This window comes from Meleagris gallopavo, chromosome 19, assembly GCF_000146605.3.
Source record: "Meleagris gallopavo isolate NT-WF06-2002-E0010 breed Aviagen turkey brand Nicholas breeding stock chromosome 19, Turkey_5.1, whole genome shotgun sequence".
In the NCBI taxonomy this organism is placed as follows: domain Eukaryota; kingdom Metazoa; phylum Chordata; class Aves; order Galliformes; family Phasianidae; genus Meleagris; species Meleagris gallopavo.
The window spans coordinates 6,909,858-6,933,945 of record NC_015029.2 but is presented as its reverse complement, the minus strand read 5'-3'; the positions used below and the strand labels follow the sequence as shown (position 1 = coordinate 6,933,945).

Here is a 24,088-nt window from a genome sequence, read left to right as displayed (position 1 = left end):
CCCAAAAGGGTTAAAACCCTTTTTATTTCCCCTTTCTCCAGCAGCGCCCTTGGAGATATCTCCAACAATAACATCACCGCGGTCCTACTCGTGGTGCTGTGCTGATGTGAATGTACAGTGGGATGGGATGGATGGATGGATTGCTGAAAGCAAGGCTCTTTTACCCCGAGCACCTGGTGGGGCAGTGAATTCATGCGTTTTCCTCGTGGGAGCAGGAGAAACAGCTTTACCAGGCTGTGTCACAGCCACTTCCATTTCCCTGTGCTGGTACAGGCAGCCAGCTCCTGCTCAGTGCCACTGTCCTGCGAGCTCCAAGCATACTGAATGTTGCTTAAAAACACAGCCCTGTACAACTCCCTTTTCCTTTTGCAGTGTAGCTCCGTGCCTTTATACCTGCTGTTTAATGCCCAGGCACGTAAATGCAGCTTGGTTTGTCTTGGCTGTTCTAGGGATAGCTTGGCTTCATCCCCGCCTTGGGGCTCCCAGCACAGTGTGTGCAGAGCGAGGCCAGGCACGGTGCTGGGGCTTTTCTCTCGGCCAAACAACTCAGGCATCTTTGGACCTCCCTTTCTCCATTTGGGGGATGAATTAACATGCAGTGACACTGGATTTGCCCCTGAGCACGGGCGCTGCTATAAGAGCACCTCTGCTCCCCAGAACTTCTGAGCTGGGCTCACCTCTATGTAAGAGCATCCTCGTGTTTCCCTCAGCATCTGGAACTGGGGCTGGAGGAGCCAAGCATTGACCTTGCAGTACTGATTGCTGTTTTTCACAGCTCTCCAGTAGCAGTGCTCAGGTCAGCACACTGTTGGCTCTTTGCTCCCATCTCCCAGGCTGAGGGTGGGAGACGGAGGCTGGGATTGTGCCGGGGCTGCTCTTGAGATAAGTAAAATCTTCTCATCTGTCTCATTTAGATCTTATCGCCCGTGTTTGGTGCAGGCAGTCCTTTCCTGCAGCTCTGCTTTCATCCTTAGGCAGTGACTAAGAAAAGACTATTTATTCCTCTGTTTAAATTTATGTAAAGTGTAAACCATTGTGTCCGGAGATGTTTATAAAGCAGAGAGGCACTTCCTCTTCTCATTTCTCATTTTTAATCAGAGCTTTTTGCTTACTCACCAAGAGCAAAGCCATCATTTCTTTTCCTTTTTTCCCTGCTTAAATGAAATGGCCCTGGTGCAGGTACTGAAAAGCAACCAATTGCGCTGACAGCGTTTCCTGGTTCCCTGCATGGCCACTGATGGAGGTGATCATCCGCACCCTCACGGTCCAAAGCACTGAGGCAGCCCCAGCAAAGTGTGTGGGGGATGGCAGCAGCACTTCTCCTGCCCTGCTGTGCCCCTGGGTGCTGCCCTGGTGGTGAAGGGTGAGGCCGTGCTGGGATGGAAGAGCCCTGCCCACATCTGGCCAGATGTGTCCAGAGGGCTTTTGATGCTGCTGCTTGTCCCCAGCCAGCAATGAGCAAGGGACAGCCCTTGGCTTTTGGGATGTGTGTGGGCAACCCACTCCTGCAGTTGGGTCAGATCCTCACTTTGGTGTATTCTTATTCTGCTTCCCTTTACCAACTCTTCATGATGAAATCTGGGTAGGATTTCCTAGTGTGGCAGATGTGAATAAGAGCGTTTTCCATCTCTTCATGCGCTGCAAAAGGATGAGAAAGTGTGTCTAATAATAGCTGTGTGAGGAAGGCTGTACACAATAAAGACATTATGAAAAATATTACACTCATTCATATTGATTTTTGCTTTGTTTGCTCGCTGCCTGCTTTATTACCCTGGCAGAGCCATGAGCAATGTCATCCCAGGCTCGGCTAATGAGCAAACATCAGCTGTCAGCAGGCTGGCTTGAAAATTCACTTCCGCAGTTGTGTTACAAATAAGAGTTAGAAATGTTTGTCCAGAGCTGGGAGTTCTCCTGTACAACCAGGCACGGAGAAACACCAGGAGGAGAGGGAGCTGTTTTGGTTTCTGCTCTGGGTGTGCAGAGCTGCTCCGTGGGGACATCCTGGGGACCAGGGCTGTGTGAAGATAGGATGGCTGACCCCTCAGCTGGTATTAAACTCCCCTCCCCAGGTTTTGCAGGTTGTCTTTATTCAGTGACCCTTTTTTTAAGCGATGCTTTTCCCCTCCCCGCTTCTCTCCCTACCCCCAGCAAGGGAATGTTTGCAAGTGCTTAATGCGTTTCAAACTGGTCCCAGTTCCCAGTAGCAAGGGCAGGAGTTAGCCCTGGGCTGTCTGGTGGGAAGAGATTTGGGCTGTCACATGACTGAACAGCATTAATTAATTAGAGTTTTGCAGTCCCCTGTCCATGCTGAGCGGTGGTTCCCTTCATTAGCACCCAGGTAAATGCTGCCTGCAGACAGCAGCCTGCTCCCCAAACCTTCCTGTCTCCTTGCAGGAGAGCACGTTCTCAGCTGGGACTGGATTTACAGTGCCATCATGTATTATTCATTGGAAATAATACATATTCCAACTCTGCAATTGTGCAGGCCGAGGCAGAGTAATTCTAAGGATATCTCCGACCTATAAATCTTAACAGTCAAAGCATTAATAGACTTTGTGTGGTGCGTTTGTGGCTGCACGATTAACTGTTCATCTTAGCAGAGAGCAGGACCAACATAAAAGTTATTGTTTTGCAAGCAAGCAGCGCTGCATTCAGTGCAGTGAAGCGTCTCGGGTGTTCAGTATTCCTCTATTTTTACTGGGGGAAATCAGTGATCTGTGCATGCATAACGAGTCTGAACAGAAGTTCAGAGCTGGTCCTGGTGCATGGGCTGGGAAAAGGGAGAGCTTCCAGTCTGAGGCTCTGCTACTGAGGCTGGGCTTGGGATGGTCAGTCTCAGCACTGCCTGTGCCCAAGCTGTGGCAAAAAGTCAACGGGTTGCTGAAGCTGCAGGTTTTGGTGTTTGGGAGTGGGATTATTTCTGATTGGGGCAGAGGAGGAAGAAGGGGGGAATGATGTCTCTTCCAAAAAGTGCCAGGATTTGATCACAAAAATATATCTTCAAGTCAATAGGATGTGGGACTTCTTAAAGGAGGAGGGAAACTTATTTGGTCTTTTTGTAGTAAGTGCTATTAAAGATTAAAAAAAAAAAAAAAGGCATTGCTTATTTGAAAGCCATATTCTTTGCTGTCATTAAATCTTTGTATTCCCAGTAATATCACTCTTACCCTTAGGTCTAACAGATAGCTTGCAAAGCCCTTTTCTTTAACCAAGTAAATAAGATTTAGCTCCTGCTTGCTATCTACCTGTTTCTATGGAAACCAGATTTTAGAGTCAAGCAGGCTGCTCGAAATCAGCATCGCTCCTGGTACGGCCACAACCTGCCTGCAATAAAATGCACCCCGGGGGCTCACATGGAGACACTGCATGAATGGGGGCATGGCTCACTGCCGCCCAACTGGTCTCATCTCCTCAGACTCTGATAGTCAAGTTATATTTTTGCTGAAGGGATGATTTTATCTGTGCCCGGAGGGTAATGGAGATGCTCAGGACTGTGCTCGGTGCAGAGGGAATCCTGGAGCTTTGGCTGTGGCTTTGCTGAAGCAATGGAGATGGGAAGAGTGGGGAAAGCAGGGATCCCACTGGGGATGTTGCCTGGGATGCTGCTGTGAGCCTGGGCTTGGTTCAGGAGGAAACCAACTCACTGGAGTGTTGCTTGTCTCTGGGTTCCCATTCAAATGCATCTAGGTAGAGCAAGCCAAACACCACTTCCCTCCTGTACTGAAAAAAATTATTAAAGGATAATTATGTTCTTAGATTGAATAATGAAACATTTTTCTCAGCGAGCCTCAGGCCCCAAATAGATGCATTTTTATGTTGTTTTTAACACTGCCTTTTTTTAGACATCATTTCCTTTTTGTAATTAAAGCTGAGCAATGCGATCGTCTGTAGGAAAATCTCCATTCTGTTTTTGCTGTGTCTGGGGTTCAGTGATACCATATAGCCAAATGTTCTTCCTTGGAGACAGGGGTGTGAGTAGAAACTGTCAGATGGTTGCAAACAGATGGGCTCTGGTCATCCTGCTCTGATATCAGCAGTTGTGTCGCATCAGTGGTTAATGTTTTAATGAAGAACCGGAGGGGAGGTTAACGTTGGCTCTCTGGGTGGCTGGAAATCCCTGTGGTGCTGGCAATGGTTGTGGTCTTTTGTAGCTCATTAGATTATTTCCATAGATTGTTGTTTTCACTGTCTTCCATGCGTTTGTCTTACTGGGGTTGGTGTGATGGTTGGAGCAGTGCTGGAGGCGGCTTTGTGATATTGGTGCTAGTTGCGGTGGAAGCGCATTGTGACACGGCAGAGAAGGGCTGATGGCCCTCGCTGCGTGGATAAGCACCACATCAGGCACCTTGATCCCTGTCTATCTGCCAAAATCCTGACGATAATGAGGGTTAATGACACGCCGCTGCGATAACTTTGGAGCAGACCCAAGGCTTAGCGGGAAGGACCGCAGCCATGGGCAGAGCCACTGCCAGCAACTCATTGGCTTTGGGTTGCATTGGCCGCTCCTTGCTACCAGCCCAGGAACGCTGCCATATTTTGTGTGGGGAAGGTGCCCCCCATCCCATGTGCTGGGACTGCTGTCATTGCTGCCCTCCACTGGGAGGGGACGGGGCAGTTCATAAAATGTCCAAAAAGTTTTGCTGCAACGCGGTGTAGGTGGATGCTTCATCCGTGCTCTCACTGTGTGCATCAGTGTCTGGGGCAGGAACCACATCCTGCATCTGGAGGATTTTTTCCATTCTTTTTACTTGAAGCCCTTCTGTAATCTCAATGGAAAAGAAATCCTCCCTTCCATCACCTGCTTGTGATTGTAAGTGCTAACCAGCCATCTTTCTAATAAAAGGATGGCTGTTAAATGGAGCCCCAGAGAGCCGAGCTGCTTACAGGGAGCTGTTTCAACTTATTTCCATGCCAGCTTTGTAATATAATTTAACATAGTTCTAGCCCTTTCTTCTGAATAGTTATTCCCCAGGAAAGCATAGCTGTTCTGTTCTTTTGCCTGGCAGGCACCTAGCTTTAAGCTGGGCTGTGGGGAAGGTGGTGGCACATGGGGTGGCAGAGATCTTGGTATCCGCAACACAGATGCAGATTCACCAGGAGTTCAGCTCAGTCCGGGCGACGAAGTCAAAACTCCAGCAACAGATGTACCTGTTGCACTTCCTTCTTTGCTTCTCTCTTTGAGATTCCATTCGTTTGAACGCTGCCCTGGAGCACAGTGCTGCTTCCAACCTGGTGGCATCCCAGCGTGTGCGGCTCCCACCGCTCCCAGCTAAGGCTGAACAGCAGAAGCTTTTGCAGCAGAAGCAGAGGCAGAGGTGCAGGCATGCTGTCAGAGGATGCAGGCGGATGCGTGCTGTGGGCTCTGCTGGATATCGAGGTGCACAGTGCACCGTGTGAGGCTCTCCGGGGCCGTTTGGGAAATGCTCTTGGAAGGAGTTGATAGGCCACGTGTCTGCTTTGGGAGATTTATGGACGGGCCTGGCCAAGCTTCCTCTTCTAATGTTTCATTGAAATTTCCCGTGTATGCTGTGGAATGCACGTTGGTGGAGGGGAGGAGAAGCGGCCGAGTGCATGCAGCTCTGATAGCAGCAGTGGAATGGTGAGTCCTTCAGTGGGAACCGATGGGCTGTGCTTGTGCTTTGCCAGCTTCTTTTCTCACACAGCGTCGTGCAGCGTGTTCTTAAGAAAGGCGGAGAATAGGATCGCGTAGAGGTGGTGCTGGGTTTGCTGCCCATTGTGTCCCCGCTGCTGGAAAGCAGTGCAGATACTCTGGCTGAGCTGCTTCCTTTCTCTACGTCATATTTCCCCTATATACTCACCTTTCATGGGGCTCTTCTCTCACTGCTCTGCAACATGCGCATCCTGCTCCGTGAGCTCCAGGCATTCCTTTTGCTCCACACTTTGGGTTTGTTCCCCAGCAGAGCTGTGCAGCCCCACAGGAGTGCAGCAGCAGTGCTGCACTCAGCAGTCATTGAAGTGTCTCCAGGTCTGCGGGGCTAAATGTGGAGCTAATGGCATCAGACACGTCCCATCCTCTGCTCATGGAGGAGTTGTTCTGCTTCATGCTTTCAACCCCACCTGCAATGCATGGGCACAGCTGGGGGATGCACAGGGTGGGACCACGTGCTGCCCATTCTGGGGGTAAGCAGGGGTGAGCATGGCTCAGCTCTGTGCACAGTGTAAGTTTAGATAAGATAAGGAAGGTGAGGAGCAGCAAGTTGGGATCTCCCTTCTTGCAGCAGGGCTCCAATATAATTAACAAGCTTGTATTTAAATGTGGAGTTGTTCTGGTGTACAACCTGCCAGCTTTCATCCACAGCACTGCCAGTATCAGTGCCACAGCCTCACTGTTGTGTGGGTGAACAAACGTTACTGATAACGCTCACGTCTGCAGCAGAATAAAGCAGGCTATGAAAAATACATAAGTGGGGCCTTTGTTGGAAGAGCGTGGCTGTGCTTCTCCCCACTGTGATAACGGGTCAGGGCATTTTGCTGTGTTTTCCCTCATGGTGCAGCCATCACAGTTTTCTCTCCCTCCCCCAGTGCATCAGCTCATGTGCTCCCATCTCATAGCTCGCATCCCCAGGTGACTGCTGCCATGGAGCAGGAGGGAAAAAAGGGGGGATGGGTTAAAAGTGGGCAAAAACAGGGAGGAAAGGAGAGGGAAAAAAGCACGTGGGAAAAATGCAGTGTTTTGGAGCTTTTTCTCAGTTTGAGCCCATTTGTCCCCATTTCTCTGCCTTCTTCTCCATGGATATGCTTATAGTGCTGCAGGGTGTCAGGAGCCAGCTGGCAGAACTGATCCCGTGATGCATATTGCAGGGAGCTGATGTGGGTGGTTGGGATTTGCTGGTGTGCAAAGGGACAGCCCCAGCAGCTCAAGGAGCTCCCTCAGTGTTAGCATTGAACCCCTCAAACTCCAGCAAGTGGTGTAGAGAGAAATCCCTGGTCCTGAGGAGTGACGGAGAGCCTCACTTCCAGGTTCTTGGCATGCCTTGCTCACTCCGAAGAGCTGTTATTCGTGGGATGCATCACCCGGAACAAAGCCTCATAGGCTGCTGGTGAGGTCACCCTGTGGCATTCAAAAGGATCTCCTGGACCTGCTGGTGGGAGGAGGATCCAAGCTGCTGTGGGGAGAGCCAGCTCTCTGTTTGGGACTTGGGTTACACGGGTCACCCCATGGGGTGAGTCTGCCTGGGCTGGTGGAGCCCCACTTCTCCTGCCTGCAGGTCCAGTACTGTGTGGACAGCTTCATGCAGTGCCCCTTGGCTCTACTTAGCATTGCCAAATGGCGTGGGAGCAATGTGGGAGCAGGATGGCGCTCACAGCTGAAGGTCTCTGTGCCTGGGTGCATCCTGCTTAGCTCTGTCTAGGGCAGAGCCTGGCTGCTGCCTGCTGTCCCACCACCCAAAATCTCATTTACAGCTGGAGAGAGAGAGAACATGCTTGATTTAATGTTTTCTTTGCAAATGTAATTTCAGAGAGGGGAATACTTGCATAAATACACATACATCATCCGACTGTCTTTTCCCTTTTAGTCATTCAAACATGTGATTTCATTCCTCCAGCTGTAAAGCCAAGCAGGCGAATGTTAAATTGTTAAATAAGTCAAACATAATTACTCAAGTACCCAGCAGAACACGCTTCACAAGTGCAGAATCTGAAATCCAACACAACGCACGTGGGCAAAAGCTTTTGTGGAGATTGTACTCCTATGGGGAAACATTGGTTTGACAGGAATGTATTTTCCCTCTCCTCTTCCTCAGCCTGCCGTGTACAGTCCTGATGCTTTCGTGGAACTCCCATTCATTTTGATGGGGAATTATTCAAACCTTTCAGCTCGGTCCCTGAGCTGCAGCCCAGGCACTGCCTCTGCATCTGGCTGAAATACAGCATGGAAAAAAGATGTTTTGAAGAAAAACCCCTTCTTTTATGGCGGAGAGGGAAATACTGGTTAAAACTGAATTTATAATAATGTTTGTTTTTGAGCTTTTTTGTCCAAAAATGGAAGATAGGCAGTTGGAAAGTTTGTGAGTTCAAAGGAAACCCTGCAGCTCCAAGAAGTTGGCAGCAAGCTTCCTTTACTGGCCTGATTTCTCTATCAGTTTCTCTGATCTCATCTTCAAATTTGCATGCATGGCTTGAGGGTTAGAGTGCTGATAAGGCTTATTGGTGGCACCGTCCAGAGCTCCCAGACCTCCATTAAGCTCTGGTGAGCCCTCTTCTTTCTCAGCTGCCCTCCAACCTTAACCCTGTGGCACTGGGTTCCCTTGGGCATGAGGTCAAGCACCCCCCTGCCTGCTGAACCGCTTGTGGTCATCCAAACCTGAGCCCTTGTGCTGCATCCCATGTGATGTGACCCCGTGTTGATGCAGGAAGGTAAATCCTTTCTCCCTCTTTCCCCACAGCGCAGGGCTGACCGCAGCACCGCCCGGCTGCTCTTTGTCTCCAGCGACTGATTAAAAGCTTCAAGAGAGAGCATGTGGTGATTAGAGCTGTGTTTTCCTCCCCGTGCACCACCGTGTGATTATGTGTGTGTATTTTTGGCATCCCTTTCCTGCAGCTCGCTCCTGTGTCATTTCAACGTTACGCCTGGAAAATTCACCGAAGCTTCTGGTTCCCGTCGACTCCTCATTTGCTCAATCTGTTCTTATTAATTTTTAAACACACGCGTTCTAGCGGCGGATAAACAGCTGGTGACACTTTCAAAGTTGCACTGCATCACCACGCAGCTGACGAAGCTCTCCCTGAACTCCTCTGTCTGGGTACCCGTTGCCTTTCCTTTGCTTTCTGTGCTGCACTGAGCCATCCCACTCAGCGGGGTGAGCGGAGCTGGTGCTGGGGCATCCAACTGGACACCCTGAGCATCTCTGCCATTGCTACTTGCACCCCTTAAATCCCTGCCTGAAAGCGTCGTGCCTGAATCATAGAATGAATTTTATCATAGAATGGCCTGGGTTGAAAAGGACCACAATGATCATCTAGATTCAACCCACTGCTGTATGCAGGGTCTCCAACCAGCAGCCTAGGCTGCCCAGAGCAACACCCAGCCTGGCCTTGAATGCCTCCAGGGATGGGGCATCCACAGCCTCCTTGGGCAACCTGTTCCAATGTGTCACCACCCTGAGTGAATCTTCCTTTCCTTTTCTTGGGGGCAGCCAAGATCTCATCTTTGATATATTTTTTTCTTTTCTTATTTATTTATTTTTAACAGCTGTATGGATTTGTTAGGTCTGAAGGGACACTTAGATCATCTTATCTCACCCCCCATACAGCAGTGGCCGTGGAAATCCACCCTGTTCCCCTTCCACCCTGTAATTTGTGAGCTGTGACTGTACACGTCCCACTGAAGGAGCCAGTATTTCGGACGTGTTTTACTGCCACTCCTTTCTACATCAGTTTGCAGCACCATTTCAGGCGCTTACATAGCAGTAAATGCAGTGTCTGTGTAGAGCAGGGACTGAATTTAACCGATCCCATCAAATCAAAGCACTTTACGGGCACATTTACACACCGTTACAGTACAAGCAGGGGACGTAGCTTCTGATTATCGGTGTCTCTGGGAAGCAGCCTCGTGCTCTATTTCCTCATCAGCACAGAGCTCCTGCCTTTCTGCAAGCACAAATGCATTCATTGACAGAATGGTATCAGCATCTCACGGGGCAAGCAGTGAATGCTCCCCTCTGAGCTGCTCTGCAATGCTCTGCCCCTGAGGCGTGGAAGCTGCTCTGCACGGGGCATGGGGGAGCAAGGGAGGCTGCTTTGAGCTGTGCCCCGTGATGGGAAACCTCTGCTGATCTTGGTAGTTATTCATTCTTTTTTGGGGGGGGAAACTCAGTTTGCTGTTCTAAGAAGCACTGAGCTGGTTGGGAGGACCTCTCCCAAGTTTTTTTGCTCTGTTGGTGTGCGTGGCTCCTTTTGTAGTGGTGCTGGGAGCCGTTCTCCAGGTGAGGCGGTGGGCTCAGACCTGTGTGTGTGGCTCTGGGGGATTTCACTTGGCAAGCCAGATGGTAATAGCAATAAAAACCCAAAGTTTGCAAGGTGTTTGTTGCTTCTGGAGGATAAGATTGGAGGGAATGAAGTGAAGGTCTCCTGCTGTTCTCTTTCTCTTAGTTGTTTCTGCCCGATGTTGCTTTGGGTTTTGAGGTGATGGAGGTGCAGTCATTGGCTTTAAGCTGTAGGAATGACAGTGTTTCATCCAGGTGAGTGTGTCCTGTTCGGGAAGCTTGGAACAACCCAAAGGTCCATCAACCCCAATGGGCACTGAGGGACGTGGTCAGTGGGGATGGCTTGGGGTTGGACTTGATGATCTTGGTGGTCCTTTCCAACCTTAATGTTTCTGTGACTCTAAGCAGCTTTGTTGGGAATGTCTTCATTGAGAGGGATTAAACTTAATGCAACCTAAGCCAGTTTCTCGGAAGCAGGTTGGGATATCCCTGCTTGGCATCCAACTCAATGCTTTTTCCATCTGCTCTGACAAATCCAATCAGTGCTGGGGATGGGGGATGCATGACGTTGGGCACTGTGAGTTACGGAGCACAAAGTGAGATGATTCCAAGCATCTTGCTTGGCACAAGGTGGTCTCCAGCCTTGGGGGCATCACTGAGATACTCTGCTGGGATCTCCAGAGCCAGTGGAGATGCAGGGCAGTGTTTTGGCTGCCTGGAAGCACAGAGGGGCAGCAATTAGCTGGCAGCATTCCTTGCATGGCAGTGTTGCTGCTGGTGTTTCCTTCCACGTGCTCATACAGCTCAGCACAATGCCTCTTTGTGGTGGCTTGGTGCTGTGTGGCAGCACAGGGCAATGCAAGCCAAGCTCCGTGCACTGACATCAGCCATTGTGTTCAGAGCTTTGCAGCCCGCCTCTGCCTATGTATTTACAGTGTTTAAGCTAATTAGCATCTAAGGCTTTTTTCCTGTGCTCTTGCTCTTCAGGCACGAAGGGCGAAGTGCCCAGCAGGTGTGAGTGCTTTCAGCAGGATCTCTCCTGGTTCGCAAGGTCCAGACCTTTGGATCCAACAAGACACTGTTCCACTTCTCCTGTGCTTGAGCTGAATCTTTTGAAAGCTTTCCTGTTAGTCCCTTCTTCTCAAAGAGAGAGGGAAGCAGGGTGGAAATGCAGCTATTTACTCCTTGCAGAGCATTGTAGACCTGCAGCCATGCAGGGCAGGGGCATCCCAAGGCAGCTCCTTTGGATTTGGAGAGGGAAGGGCTGTCCTTTCTCCCTGCCCAAGCCTGACGAGCCTGGCCAGCAATTCTTTACCTATTTTAAATTGGCTGATTGATTGCCTTTTCCTTACTTTTGGGGTCAGCTTGTGCCTATCACCCAGCATGTGCTGTTCCATCCCGTGCTGAGCACTCGGCATCCTTCCAGGTTAATTACAGATCTGCTGCATTGCTAACTGGGGCAGAGGGAAGGAGCTGGCTTGGCCAGGCACGGAGCTGGGCATTGCCTTTGGCAGCAGCTCCGGGGAACTCAACCAAGCTCCTGCCTCAGCCATTTGGGTTTTTCTTTCTCCCTTCTAATTTCCAGGAGATCACGGTTCCCTGGCTTCATTAGCTTTGTTTCCCAAAGGATGTACTTTTATAGCCTGCTTTTCTAACTCTTACAAAGCAATGCAAATGAACCCTCTGTGTTTTTCTTAGAGGCAGTTTAGTAGTGTGCTTGGGCTCAAGGGAAGCAGCTCTGCATCTCAGACTGCCTTGTGCTCAGGCATCTCTGGGAGCCCCCCTGGTCTCTGGGCAGCTGGGAGGGCAATGCTGAAATCACATCTACACCTTTCATTTCTCCTCCCCTCTGGCTCCCATTGCCCAAATTTATCCCATTATTGCTCTAAGAAAAGCAGAACGTGGCTGGGTCTTCCTGGATCCCAACGGTGATGTGTATTGTGGTGAAATGGTATCACTTGAGAAGTGAGGGCTCGTGGTGCTGGGGAGCAGCTAGGGGAGGTGACACAGCTGTCCCCATGCACTTCTGCATACCAGGACTAAGGTAGTTCAGCTTCCTGTTTAATTAATGCTGTTCCACATCATGTGGAAATGTGAGAGTGGCTGCTGCTACCTTACACCCCACAGCTGGGACACATCCTAATGACTCATTCCCAAATCAGCACTTGGAGGTGATAACAAGCTTTTCCCATCGATAATTTTGGAGATATCAAGACTTTTCATTTTCCTTCTTCTTTCATGCTCATGTTTAACCGCTGTATCATTTATGATCGCTTGCAAGTTCTGTGCAAATTGATGGGGTTAAGCTCAGCCAGGTGGAGATGCTGTCAGGTGGATGTGTAATTAATTGCAGGGCCTTTCTCTGAGCACTCAGCACTGGGGTCACCGTGATATGCATGAGAGCTCCCAGCAGTGCTGGGCTGCCCATAGAGTGCTGCTGTGGGTATCGTCCCACCAATTCCCAGTAGGAAATCTCCTGTGTTCCCACTCTGGAGGTACGGCCTCAGTGTCTGGTGGCTTCAGTGTTAGCTCCCTTCCTCAAGTGCTTGCATTTCTTTTCCCCCAGTCCTTTAAAGTCCCATCAAAGTAAGCTCTCTCCTTCAGTCACTGCCAGGCAATCAGATAGTGATAGCAGAAGTAACTGGATGAGACAGAGACTCAGTATCCGTGTCGGAGAGGAGAGGCCATTAAGCAGCAGAATAAGTATTTATTGCTGTTGTGTTAGAGGAACTTGCCAGCATAAAGAAAGCAGCATTGGTTTCAGGGCATTAATTTCTGTGCCTGGGAGCAGTGTGGGAGCTGCATGGTGCATCCAGGCACAGCTCCACTGATAGTAAGGCTCCCCTATATCAGGCTGCCTTGCTCTTGCCCTCTTTGGCTTTTTGCTTTTGTCTTATGGAGGTGAGGGACCTCACCATCCGTGTTGCAGAAGGAACTGAGGAGCTCAGATGCCTCCTCATGGCACAGACCTCAGTGCTGAGGCACTGAGTTACAATTGGATGTGTTCCATCCAATGCTTTGTGACAGGGAAAGACAGATTGGTGCCTTAAATATGGGAGAGGAAGCGTGTGCATGTCTGACAAGTTTATGATGATGTGGTACAGTACCATTAGTTCTAAGTCCACCTGATTACCCTTCTCTCCTCCCTGTCAGGGAATATTGCTGTTTTTGCAATTGCTGCCCACTGTTGCAAGGCTGAATAATAGCAGAAAACATGCTGGCCTCAGATTGCTCAAAATAAGGGTGTTAAAATGATACAAGAGCTGTTCCCACTGCAAATCAGCTTTGCCAGTGCCTTCAGTGAAGGCGTGTTTGCATCCCCAACACTTAATGCACTCAAATCATGGGTTTAATGCAGCATAACGCTGGGTTTAATAACCCTTTTTAAAAAGGAGCACCCAAGCAAATATGGCATGATGGCAGCAGAGCTCCGTGCAGCCCATCACCACTAATGGCCTTCATGCAACGTGCTCCGGAGCTGCGGAGCCCACGGATTGAGACCACAGCTTGGGATGCTAAAGGGAAGCATTCCAGCACCGTTGGGTTCTGTGGATGCTCCTGCAGCCACACTGCTCCTTTCCTCCTCTCAAAGGCCTGGGTGTGAGGTGAACTGACCCCAGCCTTTGGTGCGTGCCCTTCATGCTTTCTCAGAGGAGTTTTTGGTTTGGGTAAAGATGCTCTCGTCTGGAAAGTGCAGCTCTGACAGTGTGCTCTTGTTAGAGGGCTTAACCTCATTATCTTGAGAGGTGTAATCATTTGTCACTGTGACCATAATGCAGCCTGACACGGGCGCTCAGGGCTGTGGCAAAGAGGTCTTGGGGACAATCTGTGTCAGATGCTCATTTCAGATTATTTTAACCCTTTGCTACTCCCATGGCCAAGAATCCCTTTAGCAAAAGGAGGAGTGATGTGTGTCCAGTCTTCCTTGCTGAAAACTAGAAGCAAAATCCAGCTTTTACCTGATCTTTCTGCCTCCAGTTTGCAAACTGGACACTCAACCAGCAGTTGTGGACCCACGAGGCTCATGGTGTTTGCATCCCTGACATGCAAATCAAAGCTTATTGCTGCTATTGCCTGGGCACTTCTTGAATTCACTTGAAATATGAGAAACCACATGCAATATAATCCACTGGTGGTGCTGGGAATTAACACAGAGCAATCCAATGAAACAGAATCATAGAATACCCCACGTTGGAAGGGACCCATAAGGATCATCACTTTCAACTCCTGGCTCCACACAGGACCACTCCAACTAAACTTGCATCCTTGAATACTTTTCAATCCTGACCCATTTGCTGAGGCAAGGGCAAAGATTTCATGTCAGTCTCAAATAGGAATGGGATATTTCAGCAAAACCAGCCCAACCTTGTTGGTTGAAGGAATTTCCTGCAACAGCTGTGGGATGCTCAAGAGGCAGCAGCCTCAGCTGCGCAGTGTCTGGGGATGTGGCTGCACATCAGCTGTAGGTTTGATGTTGGCTGTGCTTGCTGTGCACGTGCTGCAGGGCCTTACAGGCATTATGCAATAGCACACACGACATGAATGATGGATCCGCAGTCAGCAGGTTACGTTCTGTGCATTTTTGGCTGGCTCACACGCTCCATAGCTTGGCTGCACTGATCACAAGCAGCTCTGCAGGGCTTGGCGTTGGGTTACCAAGGTGTTAGTGGTGAGGGAGGCTCATGTGAAAAGCAGGTGATGGATAGTATTGCTCTGGCACTTTTTTGTTTGCCACTATCCTGCCTTGGCTGTGGCTCCCACTTCTCCCTTGCAAACTGGAGCCATCTGGACACATGCACCTTGCCCCTCATTGTGCTCTCATGGCTGCTTTTGTTTCTGTGGCCATTTCCCTGCAGCTCCTCACATCAATGTTGCTGCTGTTGGATACCGTTATCCAACTCAGAACCAATTTACCCAGCTTGTATCCGGATCTGTGATCTGGTTCCTTCCCACTCATAGGCAGAAGATTTGCTCTGAGGATTTATTTTGCCCTTCATGAGTTTAGATACCAACCAACCCCAAAATCAACCTCTATGATTTCAGGCTCTGATTTTACCTTCCCCCTGAGAACCATCTGTGCAGGTGTGACAACACCAAGCTCTCTGCCCAGGCTTATGGATGCTGTGTGGAGCTTCTGATTTGCTCAGTAGCAAACGCTGGGTTGTTCTGGATGCACAGGACCTGGCCAGAGCTCAGCACAAGGCACAGCCCCTGCAGCCAGCTCTGGGCACAGCGAGGCTGGGAGCTTCCCTATGCAAAGTGTGCTCCAGCCCAGCTGGCTCGGTTTGTTTTTACAAATAATGAGAGAGTTTATTTTAGTTTCCTAGATGCACAGTGGTACTGCTGGAAATAAACAATGCTGGAGGAAATAGAAGAGTGCTATGCATGATGATTTATTTATTTTTGTTGTAGTTTATTTTAAAATCCATAATTCCTAAAAGAAAGCATTGTCAATAAGGAAAATGAAAATTAGTGGGTTTCTTGTGGTTTGAAGGTTCTGTTGTTGGTTGGGTTTGTTTTTTTGCTTTCAGAAATTTTGTTTTCTTGCTTAGCCAGGATTCTTGCAAAGTGACCGACGTGTTTAAAATCCCAGCTTGCAACTTGGTTTTGTTTCAGAAGTGTAGAACCTTGGTGCGTCTGCTGGGGCGTGCGTGGCTCTCCTCCCTCACCGCTTGTGCTGGGTCAGAGCAATGACCTTGTGCCACACGGCATACCATAGGGAAAGGAGAAATGAGGCTGTTTGATTTAGCTCGTGGCAGAAAGCACAAAGGGAACTGGAACGCCAGGAATGCAAAGAGCGTCCTCGCCCTGAGCGGTGAAACCAGCAGGAATTTCCCAGCCAGCCCTTACAGGTCAGCTTTGGGAGCAGCCCGTGGGTGCATCCGTTCTGCAGCTCCATTGGGTGTCTCCTTGTCAGCCTACGTGTGTGCGCTGAGTACAGTTTTCTTGGAGGAAGTAGCACTGAGAAATGGATGAAGAATCTGCAGAAGACCATTTTTAAGCTCACAGCTCCTCCCAGAAGACAAACGTGCACATACAGGCAGTGTGTACAAATGATTCTGCAAACCCTCTCTGCCCCAGTCTTGGGCTGAGGGCTGTGGGATGGGGATGGGGCACCCAGTGCTCCCCAACCCACTGAGCACAACCTCATAGCACCTCTGAGAGCAATCCAAGGGTTGTGCTGCTTTGGAAGCGATTGCGTGGGGTTCCAGGATGCTGCAGCCTCAGTTCTCAGCTGTTCAGCAATGGCTGTTAGGGAGGGATTCGCAAAAGCTCTGAACTGATAGTGACCATCAGTCATCAGGGAACTGATGGAAAATCGTTTCTTGGATATGCTGGCTGCTGCACTTCTAGGCTGCCTTGAAAGAAGGGAGGTGAGCATTACAGTGAAGTGTAATTCCACTTAGTGTCATATGTGTATTAGCTTGCTAATGTGTCCTAGGAGCAGCTAAGCCTCAGTTGAGATCACAGACCCCTCGTGCCAACTGCTTTGGATGTGTAATGGAGCAGTTCCTGCCTCGCCTCATAGAAAATGATAGCCAGGAGGGGCAGGAAGTCTTACAGTGTTTCTCAGCAAATAAGAAGCTCCTTAATGGGAAAAATGAGACACAGTTTAGCAAACACTTCAGGATTTACTTACTTTTAAGAATGTTGTTTAATCCTGTTGAAACTGAGAGGATTACTTCTCCTCAAACGGTGCTTTGTGCTGCCTGGGCTGGGGGCTGGTGGAACTGTGCTGGATGATGCTTCCTTGCTCCCCACTCCAACCTGCAGGAGCTGTACTGGGAGAGACCTCCCTGCTGCCAACCCACCTCTGCTCAGCTGTGTTTCTGGAGCTGCCAGGCTTCGTGGAAGCTCTCTGTACCAAATCCCTCTTGGAAAGTGGGTTGCTTTGCTTAGTACCTGAGCTCATTGCTGGAGCCAGGTGCCAGGCTTTGATGTGCAGGGATGCTCAGAGATTGGAGCTTTTCATGAAAGAGCAAAGCAAGAAGCATAGCTGTAGAGAAGAGTGTGTGTGTTTTTCTCTTACGTTTCCCTGGAAGTCAAACCCACAGCGTAGCTGTCTGATTCACACACTGATTTTTGTGCTGTGCAAGTCTAATAATAGATTGCAGAGGAGACTGGGACTTCCCTGGGACTGCTCACACACAGCAGGCACAATGCAGTGCCTCTGGTCTGCCTCAGTGATCCCAAAGGCACTAACGAGCTCACTTCCACCTCCTCTCCCAAACTGGTGATGCTAGAGGGCACAGAGGGATTTGGTAAAATGGGCACTGAGGTCTTCAAAGTTGCTGACAATTTGGGGGTTGAGACCTGTTAGGAGATGGTGGCTGGTTCAGTGCTTGTCCAAAGCAGAGATGGGAATCTTACCAGCTGATGCCCGCAGCTTTTGGCAGCAGGGCACGTGGCTGGAACTCCTTTTCTAGAAGTGATCAACTTTTGCTTGTGCTCCTTTTTTTGTTATATTACAGCAAAGTGAGGAACTTTATGCTTTCTCTTCTAGTTGCTCAGTGTTCATAGTCCCCCATCAGTGGCTCCAGGGCATCGCTGTAAAAACCAGGCCAACAGGGATGGTGCTGTGGTTGCTATCCAAACGATCTCCAAAGAGTGAGAAATAGGCCAAAATAGGCTCTTGATAGCCATGGCAAAAATGATGTTTTGTCTAATTAAAAAATCCCTTATTCGTGCACTCTTGACTAGAAGGAACTGTCAGGGGTAACATCTTATTAAAATAAGAAATAAATAAGGATGCTTTGTTAACGCCCCATTAGAAGCAATGCATGGTGGACAGTGGAGGGTCTGAGGTGAGAGGAGAATCCCCTGTTGCTCTGCGGCTCCCTTCAGTGCTGGATGCCCCTCGATGATCGTTTCTTGGCCAAGCTTTGACAATTCACAGACTCATTTGCCTTGTTGAATAATTCAGTATCTCAGTTCTCCAAGTGAAAGTCAGCTGGGAAAGGCCAAAGTGTGGCAGCTCCTTTTTGAAAAGCCAGGAGGTCCCTTCTGAGCACTGCCGAGTGCTGGGCAGCTTCTGGTGGTCCCAGCCCAATGAGTTCTTTGCCCAACAGGGAGCTGTGGGGCTGGGGGCAGCAGGGACCCATCCTGCAGCCCTTTATCTGTGTCCCAGTCACACATCTCTGTTCATTCCAGTGGGCAGGAAACCATTCCAGAAATAATAGGTTTATCTTTTCATTCTGGCTTTGATAAATGGTGAATAGGAGCAAGGGTAAGACATGGTTTAGATCCGTGCGTGACTGAAACAGTTCTTTGTTTTTCTTCACTTAAAATTCTGCGTAGCAATTAAAACAGGAGCTTACGTCAAATAAAAGACAGTTCTCAGAACCAGCTCATGGCCTTACTGTTCTTGATGGCAGTGCCGATGGAAATATTCCATGTTGAAGCCATTCTGGTTGCTTTCTGCCAGAAGAAGGCAATGGGCTGCACCCATCCCTGACAGACTGAGGGTGCATTGGTATTGGAGTGCATGTAGTCAAAATCTTTCGGTGTTGGAAGGTTTGCCTCAATAACATCACCATCTCGGTGGAAAGAGATGGAAGGAGTTACAAGTCTGTAGAAATAAAATACGAAGTAAAAAATATATTTTTTCCAATGGTACTCTGCGTTACGTAAACCCTAATGGAGCAGATCTGGCATGGTGGAGATGGGTTGATAGTTGGACTGGATGATCTTAGAGGTCTTTGCCAACTTTAATGACTCTATGAATCTATTACATGAGCTGCAGGATGGGGTTTCCTGGGGCGATGCCGTTGCATGGTGTCTGTATAGCTGAAGGCTGGATGTCTTTTGTGCTCAGAGGTAAAAGCAGAGGCTGCGTTGGCTGTGATGGTGCCCAGCCAACCTCATGCTGTAACACACTGAGGAACGGAGCACAGCCACCCAGAGCAGAAGGTGTTCAACAAACTGACCTCTGTCTTCAATGAGGATTTTTTTTTTCTCATTTCCAGGTGATCTCTGCAGTATCCAGACTCTCCTTCCACAGTATTGCTCAAACCAAAGGAATTAGGTAAGATCCTTTTGATACGATGCCTTAAATATTGTTTCTACCTCTCTCTGCACAGACTCATAGTGTTTAATCACACCAGGCTTTCTGGAAGCATTAGTGTGACTGGGATAAATCAGGGTTAAGCAGACACCGAGGATGCCGTTGGGACATAGGCAGGGTACTTGTAAAAGCACCTTGCCAGCTGCTCAGGAGTGGCTTGCAAAAATAACAAGTGGAGAAGCCATGAGTCAGTGCTGGGCAGGGAGCAGGGTGGGGTGCAGCTCCTTTCCATGGAGGCTTTGCTCAGGACTGCTGCCTTGCAGACCAAGTGGGCTCTTAGTGCCCTGCAGCTGGGCAATGCCTTCCTGCCTTTGGGGAAGGCACCTGAGCACCGTGTGTGCAGCAGGGCTGATAAATGCTGCAGGCAGAGCTGCCTTGTTGCTGGAACTGCTCGTGGGAGGGAGTCAGGGAGGAGGAATTCCAAAAAGCAAACAGCCCTGCTGAGCAGAGCCATGACCTGCATCTCCGTTCAGCCTGCTGCAAATTGATTGCCATCGATTTTCTTGTTTGTGTGCGTTTATGTTACAAATCTGGGAACATCTTCTCATTAGGAAGAGATTTAACTGGGAAGAGTTCTCAACCTCGTGAACCTTTCCTTCTTTTTTATTTCTACTTCTATCAGTGTTTTTTCCCCTCCCCTCGCACTGAGCTGTGTAGAACACTTGCTCTTACCACAGACCTTGTCATGCTGCTGTTCTGCTTAGGGTGTAGCACAGCATCATTCTATGGCAGCAAACATAACCAGATGTGGGGCCACATCCTGTCCTCACCCCCCCCCTTTTGCTCCCATCCCGTGCCAACCACCCCACACCACGCTTCTCCCCCCTGGAGTTTATTTCCTTAGCATCTCGTGTTATTTTCCCTCTGCTGATATCGCCGGAGGGGGAACAGCTTTTCACGTGTAAAACAAACTCTGAGTCTTCCCATCTGTTAAGCACAAATCTGACAGATCCCACCCGGAGTGGGGGAGCAGAGGTTGAGGAATAGAGGCATGCTGTGAGTTAGGGGCTGTTTGCTGTTAGGGACAGACCTGGTGCTGGATGCAGGGCAGGGCTGGGATGTGTCTGTTGTGAATGTGCTGATTTTTCTCATTCATCTTTACAGCATTTACAGTCCTTGCTCCAGTCTCTTATCTCAGAAGCCTCTGGCACCGTAATTACACAAGAATAGCACAGGGCTTAGTGGGGCTTTGCATATAACTCTGTTTTCCCTGCGAATTAACCCTGCTCCTCTGCTCTATTGTCAGAACAGAAAACACCATGGCATGAAAATCCCCCACTGGGCTGTTCCTTCCCATCACCCCTTCCCTGCAGTGTGAGAGCCCTTTCCTTTGTGAGATGATTACTTAGAAGCCCCAAGGATGAGCTAATTGCAGATGAATTAAGTTGCTCTGTGGGAAGGAGCAGCAGCTTCAGCCCCCAAAGGGACTGGACACCAGGTCCCCAGCCTTGGGAACATGCTGCCATTGGAATAAATGGGAAAAATCTTGCTGGCTTAGGCATGGTGCTCAAAGAACGTGGCAAATCCAGCGCAATTAGGGTCGTATATGGACTGTGTGGTCTTCAGCCCTACAGCATGGACGTGGATCTGTGTTTTAAGGGCAAGAATTCAGGATTGCGTAAACTAAGAATGAAATAAATCCCCAGCCTTATCACTTCCCCTTAAATAGATTTCATGGCATGCAGGGTAGGAAAATAAAAATCAATCTTCTATGCTATTCAGTGAAAAAAGAAAATAATAGTCATTCTGTCTAATAATATCTGGATTCATGAACCTTGCCAGAGAAAACCCTGTTTTGCAGAGTAAATCAGATAGCTATCAGGAGAGCAACGTGGAGATGACAAAGTGCTTCTTCCTAGGAAGGTGCAGGCAGCCAAACAAGCAGCAATCTGGACTGCAGTGCGCTGTGTGCGGGGTGCTGGGCTCAGCACCATGGTGTGGCTGCAGCCTGTGCTGCACATCTCCTGCTCTGCTCTGGCCTCAGCTGCTTCAGAAGTTCTCTGGAGGGCCCATTTTCACTCTTTAAAGAGAATCAGAGGAAATAAGGTTGATTTTTTTGGATGAAGCAGCGTGTTGAATGGAGGTGGGTGCGCAACATTTGATCTTGTTTGGGAACACGGATTCTGCAGTGATGCAGCAGTGCCCTTTTCCCACTGTTTTCATCCATGTGTTGCTTTGTAAGGCTGCGTGTGGGGACAAGGAAAAACTCATCCTCTTGAGGCATCACCCATCATCTGAGGATGAGACATTTTTGTGTTCATCCTCTTCTCCATCTGTCTGGATGATGGTCAGCAGACCCAGGAGGAGGTTACCATCACACTCCTTGCCTACCCATGCCTGGCTCTGATCAAGGAGGCTTTGTTCCAGGTCCAGAGCCCCTGGAGCTTCCCCTGCAGACCTATCTTGCAGCCCATGGAGTCTTATTACGCTGTTTCTTACAGTGGCTGGCACTAAATGCCTCCAAGTTCAGTGTGAGGACTTTGTAGCGGACAGGAGTAGTGCATTGTTGGGGGGATATTGACTGAGGTTCCCCTTTGAGCATGTTTTCATTCCCTTTCCATGTTTTCTTTCTTCTCGCTGAAAGACAGCAGAACATCTTGCTGCAGTTCCCCACCCCCCAAAAAAAGCAAACCCCAGGATTTGCTTCTAACAACTTTTCTCTCAGCCTTTCTGCTGCAGCCCAGTTGTTCCCACTGCCCAGGAGCACTCAGGCCATCACACACCTGGTGCTGGCGAGCTCCCCGGGCTCAGCACGAGCAGGGGGCAATGTTTTGTCATCTCCCCAAGATGTGTTTTTCCTGGAAGCAGAGCTATGCAAGCAAAGCAGGAGGTGAAGGAATATTGGCTCCTGCTGCCTGCATGCATTTTTAATGCGTGCAGTGAAGCCATCTGAGAACGGGAAGGAGTCAGTGTGTTCAAAGGCCTTTTACTGAGGTTCTTAATCTGAGTAAGTCCTTTATATATGAGCTGAACCTTTAAGTGACTTTCTTCAGAAGGCACTGCAGTTAATAAAGCAGGTTTTATAACGTTTGCAAATGGGGAGGAGGAAGGGCCACCGCGTTTGTCACGCTGCTGCGCTCTGCTCTGTGGCTGCGTCTGGGGAGGGGGAAGAGGAGGGTGCTGTGCTCTGCACGGCTGCTGGGGCTCCCCTGGGGATGGGGGATGAAGGCACGTTTGTCACATAGGTGCGTTGCTTTGTGCTGGTGGTGGCCGGGCTGTGGGCCCCTCGCCCCTGGGGATGGAGGCTCAGTGCAGGAGCGGATCCATCCAGGTGTGAAAACGTGAGCAATTAAAGTCGCTAACGATTAAGGCCTGAGTGTCTTCAGGCGGTGAGGAGGTGGTTGCAGAAGCTCTTTTGCAAGGCTGCTTTTACAAGGACTGTTTTATTCATTGCCGGTGCACTCGCTGTAATTGCACTCTACCCATTATATTTTTTACTGCTGTTGTGTATCCATTGCGCACACTTCAAGTGTGGCTATAAAACAGGTTTAGAAAGCTGCGTAAAGGATCCGTGCCTTGAAAATGCATAGGGATGCTTCTGCTCCTGGGGCTGGGGTACAGCCCTGAAACACGTGTCTGCATGACCTGAGCTGTCAGAAGCCATCCGTATGTGTCCTGAGCTCCTGGTGCATGGCTGCCCCCAGTCCTCACCAGCACAAAGCTGCAGAGGTCTGGGCACAGAGCTTACAGTCACGGAGTTGATTGGGGGTGGCTCCCTGTGACACCAGCAGAGCTGCGTTAAGAGTGACCAAAGCTTCTTCCTTCGGTGATAAGCAGGGTCTTTGGCTAAAAGCAGCTCTTTTCCAGCTAAAAACACTTCCAACAGGTTTATTTTGGCAAGCGTGTATCCACACAGACTTGCTCCTAAGAGAGTCTGAAAAATGTCATTGAGATGTTTTGCTGCGCAGCCGATTTGTAGGTCAGGGGAGCGCTGAGGTCACTCCATAAGCATCTGCTAATAAAAGCAGCTTCCCTCACCCCCTCCACACCAGCAATAAGGAAGATCCAGTCCTGAAGCACACAGCTCTGCTTTGCAGCCAAACTGGGGGCGTGCTGCTGTGTCACAGCTCCTTGCCATTGGGGGCCATGCTACCATCAGGCTCCCTGCCCTATGGAATCATTAAAGTAGGAGAAAACCTTTAAAAACCCCAACTCACCCCAGCATGCCCACTGGCCGCATCTCTCAGTGCCACATCTCCATGGTTCCAGGACACCTGCAGGGACGAGGACTGCACCACTCCTGTGCCCGTGCCACGCTGAGACATCTTGCACTGTTAGCCTGCAGAGTTTTCTATTTTCTTTTTGGGAAAGATGTTTCTGGATTCCCCTTTTGATTTCATCCATCTGTCATTGTCAAAGTGGAGCTGAAGTGACGACGAAATCGCGCTGCTTTCTAGAGCGAAGCGCTGCTACGTGGGAATTCAGAAAAGAAAAAGCGATAATGTGTTGAAACATCAAATTATACGAGCTGTTATTTTCTCGTCTCCTAGTCTCCAGAAGTATTTGGTTCAGATTGGAGCTAAAGATAACCCAGGGCGTGCAGCTAACCCGTGGGCACTGTGCAGAGGGCTGTGCCGAGTGCTGGAAGTGCTCTCCTGCAGAATCATCATCTTCGCATTATCTGACAATAAAGCTTGCTGCTTCCTCACTGAATTTCTATCAGAATTAATCTTGGGAGAATTTTTTTGCAAGTTCCAGACCACAAATAACAGCGAATCATAATTTTTTTCAGGAGACATGTCTAAAATTTGGCACCGCACGAGGCTGTTCTTTCCAGGGATGAGTAATGTAACACAATAGCATGATTTTAATTAAATTCAGCAGCTTTTGGTATGCTCCGATGTGCCTTGTTCTGCAGGGAGAATTGATTCCGCCCTGCTTTATTAACGGACACTAATAGCGTGCTTCTCAGCTGCCTCGCAGCACTTTCCCAAAATCATTCCCTGGGTTTGTTCCCATTTCACAGATGGGAACCAAAGCTCAAGGATGTGCCCAGGGATGGGCTGGGAGCAGTGCTGGGGAAATTCGGGTCACGTGGTCAGCTCCCACCGCCTCGGTGTAGCTCTGAGTAATGCTG

At 49.4% G+C, this 24,088-nt stretch overlaps 1 protein-coding gene across 3 annotated transcripts in view; it reads left to right on the top strand.

Annotated features, from left to right (window-relative positions):
• VAV2 (vav guanine nucleotide exchange factor 2) overlaps nt 1–24,088 on the top strand; it is a 100,274-nt gene that overhangs the window by 43,562 nt on the left and 32,624 nt on the right. For all 3 annotated transcript variants that reach the window (XM_010720981.1, XM_010720980.1, XM_019621497.2), the window contains exon 3: nt 18,914–18,972. In XM_010720981.1, coding sequence (XP_010719283.1) covers nt 18,914–18,972 — 59 coding nt within the window. The remainder of the gene's footprint in view (nt 1–18,913; nt 18,973–24,088) is intronic.